Source organism: Petromyzon marinus, chromosome 6, assembly GCF_048934315.1.
Source record: "Petromyzon marinus isolate PM22_M1 ecotype Great Lakes invasive population chromosome 6, UKy_Petmar_22M1.pri1.0, whole genome shotgun sequence".
In the NCBI taxonomy this organism is placed as follows: domain Eukaryota; kingdom Metazoa; phylum Chordata; class Hyperoartia; order Petromyzontiformes; family Petromyzontidae; genus Petromyzon; species Petromyzon marinus.
Genome location: NC_133672.1, coordinates 5,202,657 through 5,217,007, shown reverse-complemented (window position 1 = coordinate 5,217,007; position 14,351 = coordinate 5,202,657). Strand labels below are relative to the sequence as shown.

At 47.8% G+C, this 14,351-nt stretch overlaps 1 protein-coding gene across 2 annotated transcripts in view; it reads right to left on the bottom strand.

The window, feature by feature from the left end:
* The window catches only part of LOC116939769 (cullin-9-like), a 37,045-nt gene extending 31,444 nt beyond the window's left edge, over positions 1 to 5,601 (bottom strand). For both annotated transcript variants that reach the window (XM_076064577.1, XM_076064582.1), the window contains exons 1-4: positions 5,269 to 5,601; positions 2,999 to 3,723; positions 2,076 to 2,230; positions 761 to 1,276 (exon numbers count right to left, since the gene is read on the bottom strand). In XM_076064577.1, coding sequence (XP_075920692.1) covers positions 761 to 1,276; positions 2,076 to 2,230; positions 2,999 to 3,695 — 1,368 coding nt within the window. In that variant the 5' untranslated portion in view covers positions 3,696 to 3,723; positions 5,269 to 5,601. The remainder of the gene's footprint in view (positions 1 to 760; positions 1,277 to 2,075; positions 2,231 to 2,998; positions 3,724 to 5,268) is intronic.
* Positions 5,602 to 14,351: the final 8,750 nt, after the last annotated feature.

Sequence of the window (14,351 nt, the reverse complement as noted above, 5' to 3'; positions counted from 1 at the left end):
GTCCAGCAGATGTTCTTGCTTGGACCCGGCATGCATCCATGATGTTGTGTGGATGCGCCAATGCTGGAACAGCGTGTTGGTAATTACAAGCCCATGGGCTGCACAAAAATCTAGCAGCCTCCTACCGTTGTTATTGAGCTGATCTGGCCGATGTCCTCCAATCACTCCAGACCAGGTGCCACCATCATGACCCACTCGGGCATTGAAGTCACCCAACAAGATGACTCTATCCCGAGGGGCCACTTTAGCCAGCACCTGTGACAGGAGGTCATAGAAGGCATCTGACTCATCGGCTTTGCCTGCATCCCTCCACGGATGTTCGTCTTCGGTGGGGGCATAAGTAACAACGACCACCACTCCTCGCCTCCGATTGATGGGAAGGCGAGCCCAAAGTAGCCTGGGGCTTACAGCTTCCCACACCTCACCGCCACGCTCCCACGCCCCCTTCATTCTTTTGTTCATAAGAAGAGCCACACCCTGTTGTTTGACAGTCTGCTGCCCCGAGACACAAATACACGCACGCAGACACACATATACACCCACACGCACATTTTGCTCACACATATGCACCCACATACGTAGATGACACATAGAAATGTACAGACAGACGCACAAACACATACACGCATAGGCATCTACAAACGTGTGCGCATCCACGCAGAATAACACTCACGGGTGGGAGTTGTTTTGCACATGTACAGACACACACAAAGACTACCCGCACCCCACCAAACACACACGCAAAACAACACACGGTTACCTGCACAGGCGGCCTGCCATCGTTGGACTGCTTGAACTCGCCCTGGTCACCGGCGTTCACCTCCTCGTAGTCCTCCCGCATGCGCACCCGCATGCCAGGCCGCAGCACTTGTTGCACGTACTCCACGTAGCTGCTGCGCGTGCTGAAGCTGTTGAACGTCTTGAATTGGAGGTTCGCGTCCGCCTTGGGCTTCGCCGGCTGGTCGTGAGTGCTCCGGGCGGGTGGTGCCTGGAAGATGGAACGGTGCGGGCCCCGGGGCGGGATGGTGCCGTCCGAGTGCTCCTCCGACTGCCGCTCCTCGCGGGAGCAGTCCCAGCCGAGGATCTTGACGAGTTCAACGATCAGGTTGGCCATGGCCATGGTGAACTCGAACTTGCGCTGCAGCCACAGCCGCTCCTCGGCACCGTGGCTCGTGTCCTCCTTGTCGGCGTGACCGTCGCAGTTGTTCAGGCGGTCCATGAGCGACGTCACGCACAGGTAGCGCTTCACCAGCGAGAACAGCAGCTTCCCGGGAATCTGGCGCGTGCACAGTCTTTGATTAAACCGAGATCTTTTATTTTCAAATGCAAAATGAAATTTTCTTTTAAAGTTTCATAATGTGTGATAGCTCTGTATATGTGTAGCCCTTTTGGTAATCCACTGCTGGATGAGGGTTTTCCCAAGCCAAGCAGGTCATGGGGATTATTTGACAATACTTCCACCACTTGGGTCAGTGTGGGTTGGTGAAGGCGGGGTGCATAGGCATTGAAGCTTAGAACGGTACAGCAATTGATTAATTACACTGCCTTCTGCTGACAGCATAGTTCTGTAGCAGTCTTAAAATACCTGTTTTATGGATGGTAGTCTCCCACCAAGGCACTATCCATGCTCAACCGTGCTTCGCTTCTAAGATCTGATCAGACTGGATACATTCTAGGTTATTTGGCCAGAGGGACAGTAGCTCTATAACATGCATATATAATGATTTGCTTACCACTACAAATTGATGAATTACCACACTTTGGTGTCATGATTCAATTCAAGAATCGTATCTTATTTGATTGTCATGTTTGTGATGTATTTGTGTTGTTTCGACTGTTTGATCACATATATATTGTACACGGTATTGATTTGTGATCCAAGTCTCCCCTGAGGGAAACATTTAGTCTCATTCGGCCTCTCACATGATTTAAATTTAATCTACGTAGGATTATATGTGATACAAACCGTCTCAATTGTATATCTTTTTTTAAGTTTGAACCCATGAATCTAAACAATCTGACTTCATCGCCGACAAGGACAGACCCCTAATGATTGCAGATGCTGCCTTCGCTACCTGTGGGAGGTGGATGCCTTCAAACGACATGCCATGCTCTTCCGATGAGGTCGTTTCAGCAAAGAGCTCCAGTAGTGTGAAGCGGTTGTCAAAGTCCATGTGCTGCTCGATGCCGTCCTGCTGGCTGAGGGAGAGCAGCACGTACGCCCGGCTTCCTGCCAGGCGGAACGCGCAACAGCAATTCACAATTAGCCAGCTATACCAGTGCTTGTTCTGTGCTCTAAGTATTCACATCCATGCTGTTCGCTTTTACCAATCCACACTGGCCAGTGTGAAGTATGGTAAAATAACCGAACAGACCTGTACAGCATGGGGAGGCAGTCATCCAGCAGTGGATTTACAAAAGGGAACTACATGTACCATCACAGCACTGTCTATAATGATTGATATTACTATGACAGTAATGTTTGTCACGTCACATAGATAGTTAATTCTCAGAGCTGGAATTATGCAAAATTCAGTGCAGAATCAAATTGAATGTGATGGTATATTGCGTGCAGTCATTACTCACTGGGCCGAGACCATAAACTCACTCTTGAGAGCATGGTTTAATCACAGGTGTCTGTGTGGATTCAAACCGAGAAAGGTAGTGGTGCCTGGTCACTTCAACCTGAGCCACCCGGCCACCTCTCCATCATAGCACATTGAAGGCTATGAATACACGATTTCTTTTTACATTATAAGTTGAGCAATACAAATGTAACATTTCTCCCCCATAACTGTCAGTGAAAATGTGAAATGAACGAAAATCCAACTGATAAGACTCTCACAACACATCTGCTGCAAGTAGATATTTATCCCACGTGGCAGACAAATCAGGTTTACAACATTACCATTGCAAACGCGGCATGAAAACTCCACAAACTCTGGCCTGCAAAAAAAGTATAAAAATCGCCTAGTGTGACGAGCAGTGCACGAGTTACCTGCATCATGTGACGCGAGTGCGCGCAGCATGCGCCCGGCACTGCGGCGAGTCTGCGTCTCATTGTTGCACAGGAGCTCCATGAGCAAGTCAAGAGCCCCGGCCTCCTTGAAGACTCCAGCCAGTGGCCCAATGGAGGCGTAGGCGCTCAGCACGTGGATGATGTGCGAGATGTTATGCGTAGCTTCGGGGCCCGGCGCCCGCTCCACCTGCCGCCGTGCCCTTTGCACCAGCTTCTGCACATCCCCCTTCATCAATGCAAACTCCTGGTCCTCCAGGCCCGTTTCTCCCAAAGTGTTTCGATGGCCAGTCCCGGTGGTTGCCGCATGCACGTCATTCTCAATCCTGCTTTTAGAGTCGTCGCTGCTGCTGTTCATGTCCGCCTTGACCCAGCCTCCCCAGGTTCCCTCGGGCTTGCGGTTCCCTAGCAAGCCACCGCAGCAGGCGCAAACCTCCTCTTCGCTCATCCACATGAGGATGTTCTCGGACTTGCCAGCGGGATCGCTGGCAGAGCTGCAAGCCACCGGGCTGCCGCCACCGCCACAGCCCCCGTTCTCCTCGGCCGAAGAAACATGCCAGCGGATCAGGTATTCCACCAAACCATTATACGTGCGACGCTGACGGAGAAGTTCCACCGGGCACGCCTGCACCCCCGTTGCCAACTGCACCATTACAGACCCACCCTGCATGTTGCCCATTCCAAGTCTGACAGCAATAAGGGGTGTCCTGTTCAACAAGCGAGAAAGAGCATGATCAGTACCCACATCGGTTAAGTTTCGCCGCTCAATTAACGTTAACGTGACAGAAATTTGAATGCCGAAGCTTGTACTGTCAGTTTCGTTGCTTACATAAGTCGTAAGGAAGTTACAAATAATAATTTTCTCCGAAAATAAATTTCTAAAAAGTTCTCAAATGTTACATTTTGTACAAGTTATTGCTGTAACAAAGAGGAAGGCCAACTTGTGCAGCTTAATAATAACGCATAAAACGTTGCGCTTTGTGTTAAATAGAATAAATTCAGATACTAGACAAGTGTGAAGCCGTGTGGCGTCTGGTTTGAACCACTATTTTTAGAAGCCTCTGCCTAAGTTGGAAGCACAAACCGTCCTCGTGTTTGTGACGACGATACTGTGAGCGACGCCACCCTGGCCTCACATCCCACGGTGTGAATCTGCCTCAAATACCAATACAGTCAATATGACCCTGACTCAGTGGTTTCGCTTGCCGATCGAGTGGCCACATTTCTGCCAAACACACTGATGAAATCACTCATTGGTGAAACTTCGCCGGGGGTTGGGAGGATAAAATGCTTCCCCTTTTAAACGCCATTTTTGGCATTGCCATCATTTTTTGTTGCACCAAACCTTTTAACAGTCCCATGCAAAAGCTAAATATAACACCCCATCACATAAATACTTTAAGGCCCTTTGTCCATCCACTGCTGGATTATGACCCACGCTGCCAACTTCATTACAAACAGGCCCTCTTGTCAATCCACTGCTAAATTACGGCCTTCTCACGCCTTGTCAGTGATGTAAGTTGTCTAGCCATACTTCTCCACACTGGTCAAAATGTATTAAAGGTGGGGGGGGGGCTGGACCGGTTCATCTATCATTCGACACTTGTTTGCCGTGGCTGAGAATCGAACTTAGGTTGGCGGATTCATAAACCAGTTGCAGTAAAAGCACCGTGCCAATTCTCCACCCGATAATACCAGAGTACAATTACTGCAACACCATTATTTACACTTCATGCGGCGGGCGTAGCGTTGCAATGCGCAGTTTAATTTGTAAGTTGTACAATGTTAAACGGTTACAAAAAAAATACACAAGTCTTAACGTGGCAGGGCACAAGTGTGAAAATCATCAAGGCCGACATCATTGACAGCCGCATCACTGACGCTCTGGTTCATCGGTGTCATTAGGTTTCGTTTGATCACCACAGTACTGGGACAAGCCACCGCAAGACAAAATGTTAACAAAGTTACATTGCAAATAACACAATCTAGATGATTCCACAATCAAGCCCACGAACACTGCCACCACGCCCCAGCGACAAATCCCCAAACACCACCCCCAACAAAACACAACCCACCGACAACCTAGAACACTAACAAATCCATCGACACCGACAAAATAACGTGCCAGTGTGTAGAAGTGATCGTTACAAACTACATTTAAAATATAAAGCAGAAAAGAGACGGAATGTGGGCGGCCTAAGGGTCCGCGCGCGGCCTACTCGGGGAAATGAAAAATAAAGCCTCGGCCTCACCTGGCCAGGCCGCCGGATTCGAGCAACCGCGGGCGGGCGGGGCAGGACCCACGCTGCGGCGGCGGCGGCTGCGGCGCAGAGATTCCGTAGCGCCGCTCTTCGCCGCTGTACCCCCGGTCCGCTCCGCAAGGGTCTAATCCCCTTCCTCGGGGTCCCGACCCCAGCACACCACCCCCCCCCCCCCCCGATCAATCCGCGCCTAGTGGGGGGAGTCCTTGGACAAGAAGTGAGGAAGGAATGGACAGCAAAAAAATAATGTGGGGTAAGGCCCGCGGAGCGTGACACCGACACCGGGGATCCGGCGTCTCGCCGCGCCCACAGCCGCGGGCCGCTAGGGGGAGCGCTAGGCGAGAGGTCCCTTGCAGGGTGGGGGGGTTAAACATTCGATAGGAGTCTAACCATGGGGAGTGGAAGGGGGGGGGTCCTCGAGGGACTCCACCAAACTTCCTACAACAATAACAAGGGAATGGGCATCGCTTTAAAATAGGGGGGGGGGGGGGGGTGGTGGAGGGAGCTCCGTTATTACTACAGTACTCTAAACGAACACAGATTTCGCCGGTGTTGTAAAACTGTTTGCTGGCCAAAGCTGGGAGTGAAGCACCCGGTTAATTTATACATCTTCTTTGGTTCTTTCGGTAAAGTCACGTAGAATGAGAATAAAATAAATAAATTATTAAAATATAATTACATAATAAAATTCTCACGACGTTTCGGCCACAACACAAGTGGCCTTCTTCAGGTGAAAGGAACAGACCTGTCGGGACGACAGAGCTTCAATGAACGTTGTTAATGTCTTTGGTTTCTTTGGGTAAAGTCACGTAGGTAGAAATAAAACAAAATAAATCACGACGTTTCGAACAACAACACAAGCGTCCGTCTTCATGGTGAAAATCACGAGCAGCCGCGATGTCTCCATCCCTGCAGTCACGAAAGCTTCAAATCAAGATTCGCCCGGTTAATGTGTTTGTTGTTCTAATTTTAATTGATAGAATTCAACTTTATTGCGCGGCCTGCTAACAGTAATTATAGATTTAAAGCTTTAGTGACTGCAAGGATCCATACTCTTTGGTTCTATTCGGTAAAGTCACATAGGTTTTATTTTTTACCTACGTGACTTTACCGAATAGAACCAAAGAGTATGCTAACAGTAACTTCCATACGGTCCGCGAACGATATTCACGCGTTTAATGCAAACATCTTAGCCACGCGAATCGGACACCCGAGGCAAACGTTTGAGACCAGTTATTTAGCCGTGCCTTTTTTTTGTTTTACACCTGGTGAAGGAAGCGTTTGTTGCCTCCGAAACGTCGTGATTTAATTTTGTTGTTTGCATTGATTTAAATTTATTTTTTTTACCTACGTGACTTTACCAAAGAAACCAAAGAGTATGAACCCTTGCAGTCACGAAAGCTTCAAATCTAGAATAGAACACAGCACGAGGTTTCTAATTCGCGTGCGCTCGGTCGCTTCAATCACTGCGAGGGCATTCTTGCAGTGTTTGAGCGGGTGACGCGCCAAATCAAAAGATTGGTGAGTTCACATTTTGGGGTCGACTCAGTCACTCCATTCATCCGGGATCCATAACAGTACGTAACCACTTTGTGGGGAAGTCAACAGCCATTGCCCTACGGTTAGATTAATATCTGCCACGGTAATGTGGAATTTCCACGACTGACTCGAGACTGTAAACGGGAAATGAACACCACTCCATGCTCAATTGAGCAGGACAACGCACTTTTAATTATCGTTTGAATGAATGAGGCAGAATCAACAAGGCTCGCTAAACAAACGAGACGAAAGACAATCGCTTTATTGTATCAAGTCTCGGCCTCAAATGGTGACAATTCATCAAATTGCAGCGAGGAGGGTGAATTTTTATAAGCCTGCTAGGTATAGGCACATTCTGATCGCAGTGGCTTAGCTTTCCGAGTGTGCAGTCATTGTGCAAATGCACCGGGACTTATGGGTCAGCGAAGTCCAGGCGTCAGGCTATTATGAGGAGTGGGGAAACTTTGATGGAGTGACCACAATTTAATTCCTCTCTCCAGGACCGATGCCCAGGCCACCGCCACACCAGTGTGACACATCCAAAGTAAATGGTGGCAGAAGGCGTAGTTCTCAATGAGTTTTGTTTAGCGGCTCGAACAATACGAGTCACCTCGTCCGTGATAACCAGGCAGGGGGTAAACACGGGGAGCAAGGCAGGGCGTCTCCTTCTCTGGTTTCCGTAAACGGCCCCATAGAAATGTCAGGAAATATAGCTGCTTTCGGAAGAAAAGTGCCACAGCAATGAGGTCACAGATCATAACAAGAACACTGCACTTTCAATAATAATAATAATACTACAGGACACGTGTTTCGTGTTGTTGATTTTAGACTAAAGTCGTCTCGCACAATACTATTCACAGTTCACGTTGACGATATTGTTGCCATTTACTGATGCCCGTGTTTGATCCCAAAATCTGAGAATGCAATTCAAAGTCTGATTCGCTCCGAACTCCCTAAAGATTCTGTGGGCCAGGGATTACGGTATTGTTAAACATTTCCAGTGCCAGTGGGCAACAATCACGATGGAGTGGCAGTCAAATGAGGAAACGCGGCTGAACGGTACATCCACCGTGCAGATGGAGCGATACAATCAGCCAGTTTGCAGGTGCTAGGTAGACAGTTGTATTGAGGAACGTCGAGAGACGGTGATGGCTTGAGAAGGCCTTAATCCAGCAGTGGATTGATTATGGTTTTTGACGATTATTAAATCAAACAATTATCAAACACATCTCATGGCAATAGTGTTGCACGTGTAATTCAAGAAGAAGTGGCGGCGAGTGATATATCTCAATCAGAACGAGGCAACGCCCTTCACCAACCCGCACTGACAAGCATGGTGAATTATGCTAAAAAATGAAAATCCACTATTAACCGACACAGCGTGGTGAGGGCCTCATGCAGGCGGAGTGTATTGATAAAGGGCTGCACGTATTCACACACCATTCATGAGCCTCATCATCTGAATCCTAAATGATAAGGGTGCAGCTCTGTATTTGCTTGCTATCACTACTTTTGGTGGAAGGACCTAGAATGAACTATTGAGGGCATTGTGGCGACTCTTCCATGCTGGTTGGACATTGTGGAAGAGCGTAACCACACTGTACCCCACCACACGCAACTAGCCGATCGACTTTGGTGAACCCATAGTCGGTAGCCATCACACCGCTGTGAATGTCTGATGTGGGAGATTGACCGCTGGAGAAAAAAACTTTAAGTAAAATTAGTTCTGAACTTTAAGTTGATCAGTGTCTGCTAAAATCCTGCACTTCTCTTCAGTTATGTCTGCAAAATGTATCACTTTTTCTAAACAAACTAAACTTTGTATTCTATTTCACCAAGTAAAGCCCACTGTGCTAAATATCTATTTTTCAGAAGCGACCTAGCCACAAATGATAGCTCAATGAAGTGGCATATGATGTGGAAATTTATGTCAGCCGACTACTCTAAACGCATGTTTGCAAATGTGGAGGGGAAACCCGTCGGGCCTGGAGAATAAGCCATGCCATCCTAGGGACAACATGCAAACTCCAAATGTACAGGCGTCAGGGTCGGGATCGAACCCACGACCTGCTGTATAGCAGGCGAGGTAGTTAACATCTCGGCACAGTGGCGCCCTTAGACACGCCTTCCCTCTGGTCAATAATTTCCCCATCTTCTATCAGAATGAAATGTGTCCCGTCATGCAATACACTGTAAAATCGAAAACGTGAAATTGGACAAAAGTTCAAATCATCACACATAGCGGGAAGAGAACACATTACAGTGTTTCCCACAAGACCCAAACATAGCCTAACCAATAACCACACCAGCCAAACTGACCCTAACTATAGCATTAAATGCACCATACCAGAACATCAGAGTCTAGTCCTAACCATAACTAAACTAGCCAATGGGACAATCGCAGGAGGCGTAAGGCATGGGGCAACATTGCTTAGCATACCAGCCGTAAGAGCTTAGTGCAAACCCTAACGACACCACCCCGATTCGTAATCCTAACTAAACTAGCCAAACAGCCAGAACCTAACGTAGTTTTAACACCAACAACATCAATCAATTTGATCACTGGTTGTGTCCTTAAGCACACTATCCAATCAAGCCCTCGTCTTGACCCAACTAAACTAGCCAATCAGCCAGAACCTAACACGCAGATCCGAGACTCAATCCTAAGCACACTGGCCAACAAACCCTACCCAAACAAACTAAAAACATAACCTAACCCTTAATCCAGCAGTGGATACAGAAATGGGCTATACATGATGATTGTGTAGTAGGGATGCGCATTTGATTGATTTTCACTTAATTTCGGAATTCACATTTTAGGAGTTATGAGGACAAATGCAGATATTTTTTGGGATAATTTACTTTGTGCAATGCTCTGCTTGTCTTCTCGCAAACAAAAGCAATGTAAAAATTAAATCCCTTCTTTTTCGAATCATTGGGGGGGGGGAAACATCGGAGCATCCGAAATATCGTATGTGTGCCCAATTCTTGAGGTATTTTTCCCCGATTAATCCGAACATCTGGAATATATCTCCCTACCGTGTTGCGCTGAATGCCAAGTTTGCAGCTGTGGCACTCATCATTACCGCCACTAGAGGGCTCAGCACTCTAAGGCGACAGTGGGATCTGCGGTGGCGACGTTACTTCTTTCTGCATGGGGATGAGGAGTATCTGTGGTTATATAATAGCCCGCCGGGAACCATAAACACTTCCATATAAGCGCAACACCATAGAGTAATTTTACCCGTCTCAGCGGACCTGCCACAACAAGCTCTACCCATTCAAATGTACAGCCCTTTGTCAATTCCACTGTTGGATGAACCCCTCCTCTTCACGGTCCCCCCAGCCGTGTCGGGCTTATTTGACCATACTTCACCCCACGATGGTCAGTGCGGGTTCATGATGAAAGGGGGGGGGGAGGATGTCATCACAGTTGTCGCTCGCCACTGATGTCAGCCGTGGCTTGGGATCACAACTCAGGTCGCCGCGTTCATCGCGCAGTGTGCGTCAAGCACTGCGCCACCGATCAAGGGGCCGTCCATAAATGACGTCACGCACCTCGGGGTGGGGGTCAGACATTTGTGACGATGTGTGACGAGGGGGGGGGGGGTTTGAGAAATGTAACGTCGCATCACAATGCGCAACTTTAAATAAATATAGACAACACGTTCTACTTCCTTAATTAGACGTTTTAATAAATGTTTTCTCCTACAACATCAGAGTGCAGCGCCACATTAAATACCCACTACAATGGCAATAGTTTAAAGCGATTTGAAGCATGTTTTATTTTCAAAATGGAAATATGGTTTGGGAGGGGGGGGGCAGAGCTTTGTGACGTCACATTTTAGGGGGGGGGTCTGACTTTTTGTGACGCCGTGTGACGAGGGGGGGTCAAAAATCGTCCAAAATCGCGTGACGTCATTTATGGACGGCCCCCAACAGCTCCTTCGAGCAAATTACGCGAGTGTGCAGCGTTGCGACAACAACACGAATTGAGTTGAATAGACAAACAGTAGCCTGAATTAAGTAGACGAAAGTCATAGATTGCAGAACGATAACGTTTGCATGCTAAAAACTTCGGTTGTTAGTTGTTCCAATATTCATGAAGGACGCGTTACTCGTATGCTGTGAATTGATGTTTTTGTCTGTGTGTTGTTGTGGCTTTGCTCACGCACCAGGGATCATGGACCGCCCGGAAACCGGAGAAATGGAATCACCCGTGTAACAAATCAAATAGAACATTTAACGATTTGAATACGTGGGTTTTCACTGGTGTCCCTTAACGCTTGTCATCCTGCGCTTTGGATGTCTGGGTTGGTGGGTGCGCGCTCTGAAACCGAGGAGCTAAGTTCGATCCCTGTTCCTCGTCTTAAACCATCCAACATTGTCGTGGATACCCCCCCACCCCACGTCCGACTTCACCAATCGTTGACCAGCACGGTGAAGTATGGTCAAACAACCCCTGCGACCAGTGGCGGAACTATGGGGTCTGTGGCAGCGTTATGCGAAGCACATGGGCCCAGCCGGCCATAAGGGGTCTCGAATTAACAAGACAATAAACAATCTTGATTTGGAGCTAATAATAAACAAGTAAAAACATTTATAGAAAAAAAATATTTAACAAAAAATGTATTCGTGAAAAATTACCTGCGGTCTACCATGGATTAAGCCCGATTGACGCATCTGGCTTCTCATATCAATAGAGCAGCATACATTTGCGCGATCTATCCCCTTTGAACTTAATTGTGAGTATTGTACCTTTAAATGTGTTTTTATTCATACTGTGACTGTGAGACTGTCTTCCTCTAAAATCAATACAGGGTGCAACTAAAATAATATATGTAGTCATAGCCTACATATTATTGTATACGGGTTAAAAACATCCTTAGCTATGTCAGTAAAAGTGAGTCGGGGAGAAAGGAGGGGGACCCACAGTCGGATCTTGCATAGCCCCGTTGACATAGGTCATTGCGTTCCTGCCTGCTACTGACACGGCCTGCAGAGGTCTTAATTCAGCAGAGGATTAACATTGGGAATGTAAATTATAATTGCCCCTGCATTATTAGTGGTGGGGGTGGAGGGGGGCTTTTTCAGCGTGTATTGAATACAGCCATGGAAACTGATGGTCAAGAAACCACTCGGTCATTTATTTCAAGTAGCACGTCAATACGGACAGGATATGGCGATGTGATAACCATTTTGTTCATTTCCACGTATTATAAACTACGTGAACGCGTGCTTCATTTTGAGCAATCAACAGTGTTCCGCGTCAGGTTATGACCAACATATTTTAGCCATTTGTCTTCTCACCGCTGGAAGAAAACGTACACAAGCCCTGTTGTTCATGGGGGTTGTTTGACCATACTTCTCCACTCTGGTGAGTGCGTGTTGATAGGGGTGCTCAATTAGGTGGGGCTCAAAAGACCGGTTCAAAATATCACTCGCCACTGACGTTAACCATGGCCGGGATTTGAACAAAGCGAGCTAACCACTTCTGCCGTTCCCTCTTAGCCACTCATTTACATTTAAGATCTGAAGGTTATTTTGTTGAATAGCCATGAGATCAGAAGCACTGCAACAATATTGTGGGTTCGATCATTACTTTTCCTTTTTGACCTTTCTGTATGGCCGTGGGAAAAAAATATTATCTATAGCGCGCGCAATCACCCACCCCGCCCAACATATAGATAAACGTACTCTACTTACGTACATGTACAGCGCCTTTGTTTGTCCACTGCTGGATGACGGCCTCCCCACGTCATGGGGGTCATGAGTGTTCTTTGACCACACTCCACCACGCTGGTCAGTGCGGGGGTTTGTGAAGGCCCGCGAGGGCGCATGGAAATACGGCACAACAGTGGCTGTAGCTGCGCTGCTCACTGTGGGCAAAGTGGCTCTAGAGCAGCCTACAACACGTGATGTGTATGATTATGGACTCTGGGTCACAGTCCGAGTGATATGATTATAGGTACTGTACTCTACATGCAGTCTATACTAATCTTATATACAGAACTTTGTATTACGGGCCACTCCTTATCTGATGCACGAACATACCCACGTCATGCTATCTCCAAACATGAAGAGGTAATCCATGTTGGACCCCAATAATGTACATCACTTTATGAATGTTGCTGATATAACAACTCGTGTTTCGTCTCTCCTTCGACCAAAATCTCCTGGAATGCGCCCGACCCACGTCAGACCTCTCGGAAGCTCAGCAGAGTTGGGTCCCCGATATAACCTGGTTTGGACGACCACCATCCACAGCAGAACAAAAATAATCCATCGCTGTACCGCACTGCTATGCTCCCGCGTCTACACTTTCCCGCCGCCTTCACCAACCGGTACTGGTCCAGGATAATAAAATAAACCCAAACTCTCATCCATCAGTGGACTGGACAAAGTGCTGTACGTGTCGTCCCCCTACGACGTTCACTTGGCAGTCATGAGCTTCAGTGAGGCTTTCCCTGGGTAAACACGCGTGGTGGTACTGTAGCAGCGGTAATAATGTACACATTCTCAGCTTGAGCCATACAATTGCACCTCCGATTAGCAGGGATGACTTCCGTACGGTGCGAAAGAAGTTCAACATACATACAACGCATAATTATGGGAAAGGAAACAGAGGGTGCAGCTCACAAAACAGGACTTGAATAGTTTATAGGATATGAATAGTTTATAGACAAGGTTGTCAAAGATTTTTTTAAAGTACTTTGTAAAACATCCTATAAACCCATCACGCCATGTGCCAGCGTGCCCTGGTATACGCGTGGGTGTAAGTGAAACGAGGCTCGCGCTATGGATTGTGTTGCTGGCTTGTTTTAAATATTGTTCACCCTTTGAGTGCCTATTTTGTTTGCAGTCGTCACCTCACATCACAAACAATGCAACTCTGGCTTCAGCGTCTTTCGCAGAGATATCAGCCAGTGACAACACTCTGCCTTTGGCATTCAGTGAGATTTTTTGTTGTTGTTTTTGCTATCATGTGCCATCGCAACACACGCTGAGTTTTGGGATTCAATGGACCGTCCATGCAAGCGTGACCTTGTTTCAGGGGGAGTGGTGGGGGACATGGGACAACTGGTGTGGAGAGACGGCACGACGGTCACTGTTAAACAAAACATAAACTTTCAACAAGTGTCAAACGCGAAACGGAACGATCTGATCTGCGTTCGTCTATCACGCCATTCCGCTCGAACTCTCGCCCCATCATAGGTGTATGAGACAATTGCCGTACCAACATTTTAACTTGACCATACGAATCTAGAAAGGGGGCTGAGTATTCAACAGTGCGGGGGGGAGGGGGGGCTCACCCGCCTTCAGTGCCCCCCACCACCACCGCCTGTCCTCTCTGTGGGATAGCTCGCTCGGTGGTGGTAACTGCGTACGGGCTGGCGGGCGTGGTTATCGTGGGGGGTTGGGTAGTGGTTGGTGGTGGTGCCGGAACAGTGTGGAAGGGGGGAGGAGGAGGAGGGAAGACCTCTTCAAGAACAGCGGACCGGGGCTGGTTTTGTGAAAGCGCCACTGCGGGGAGG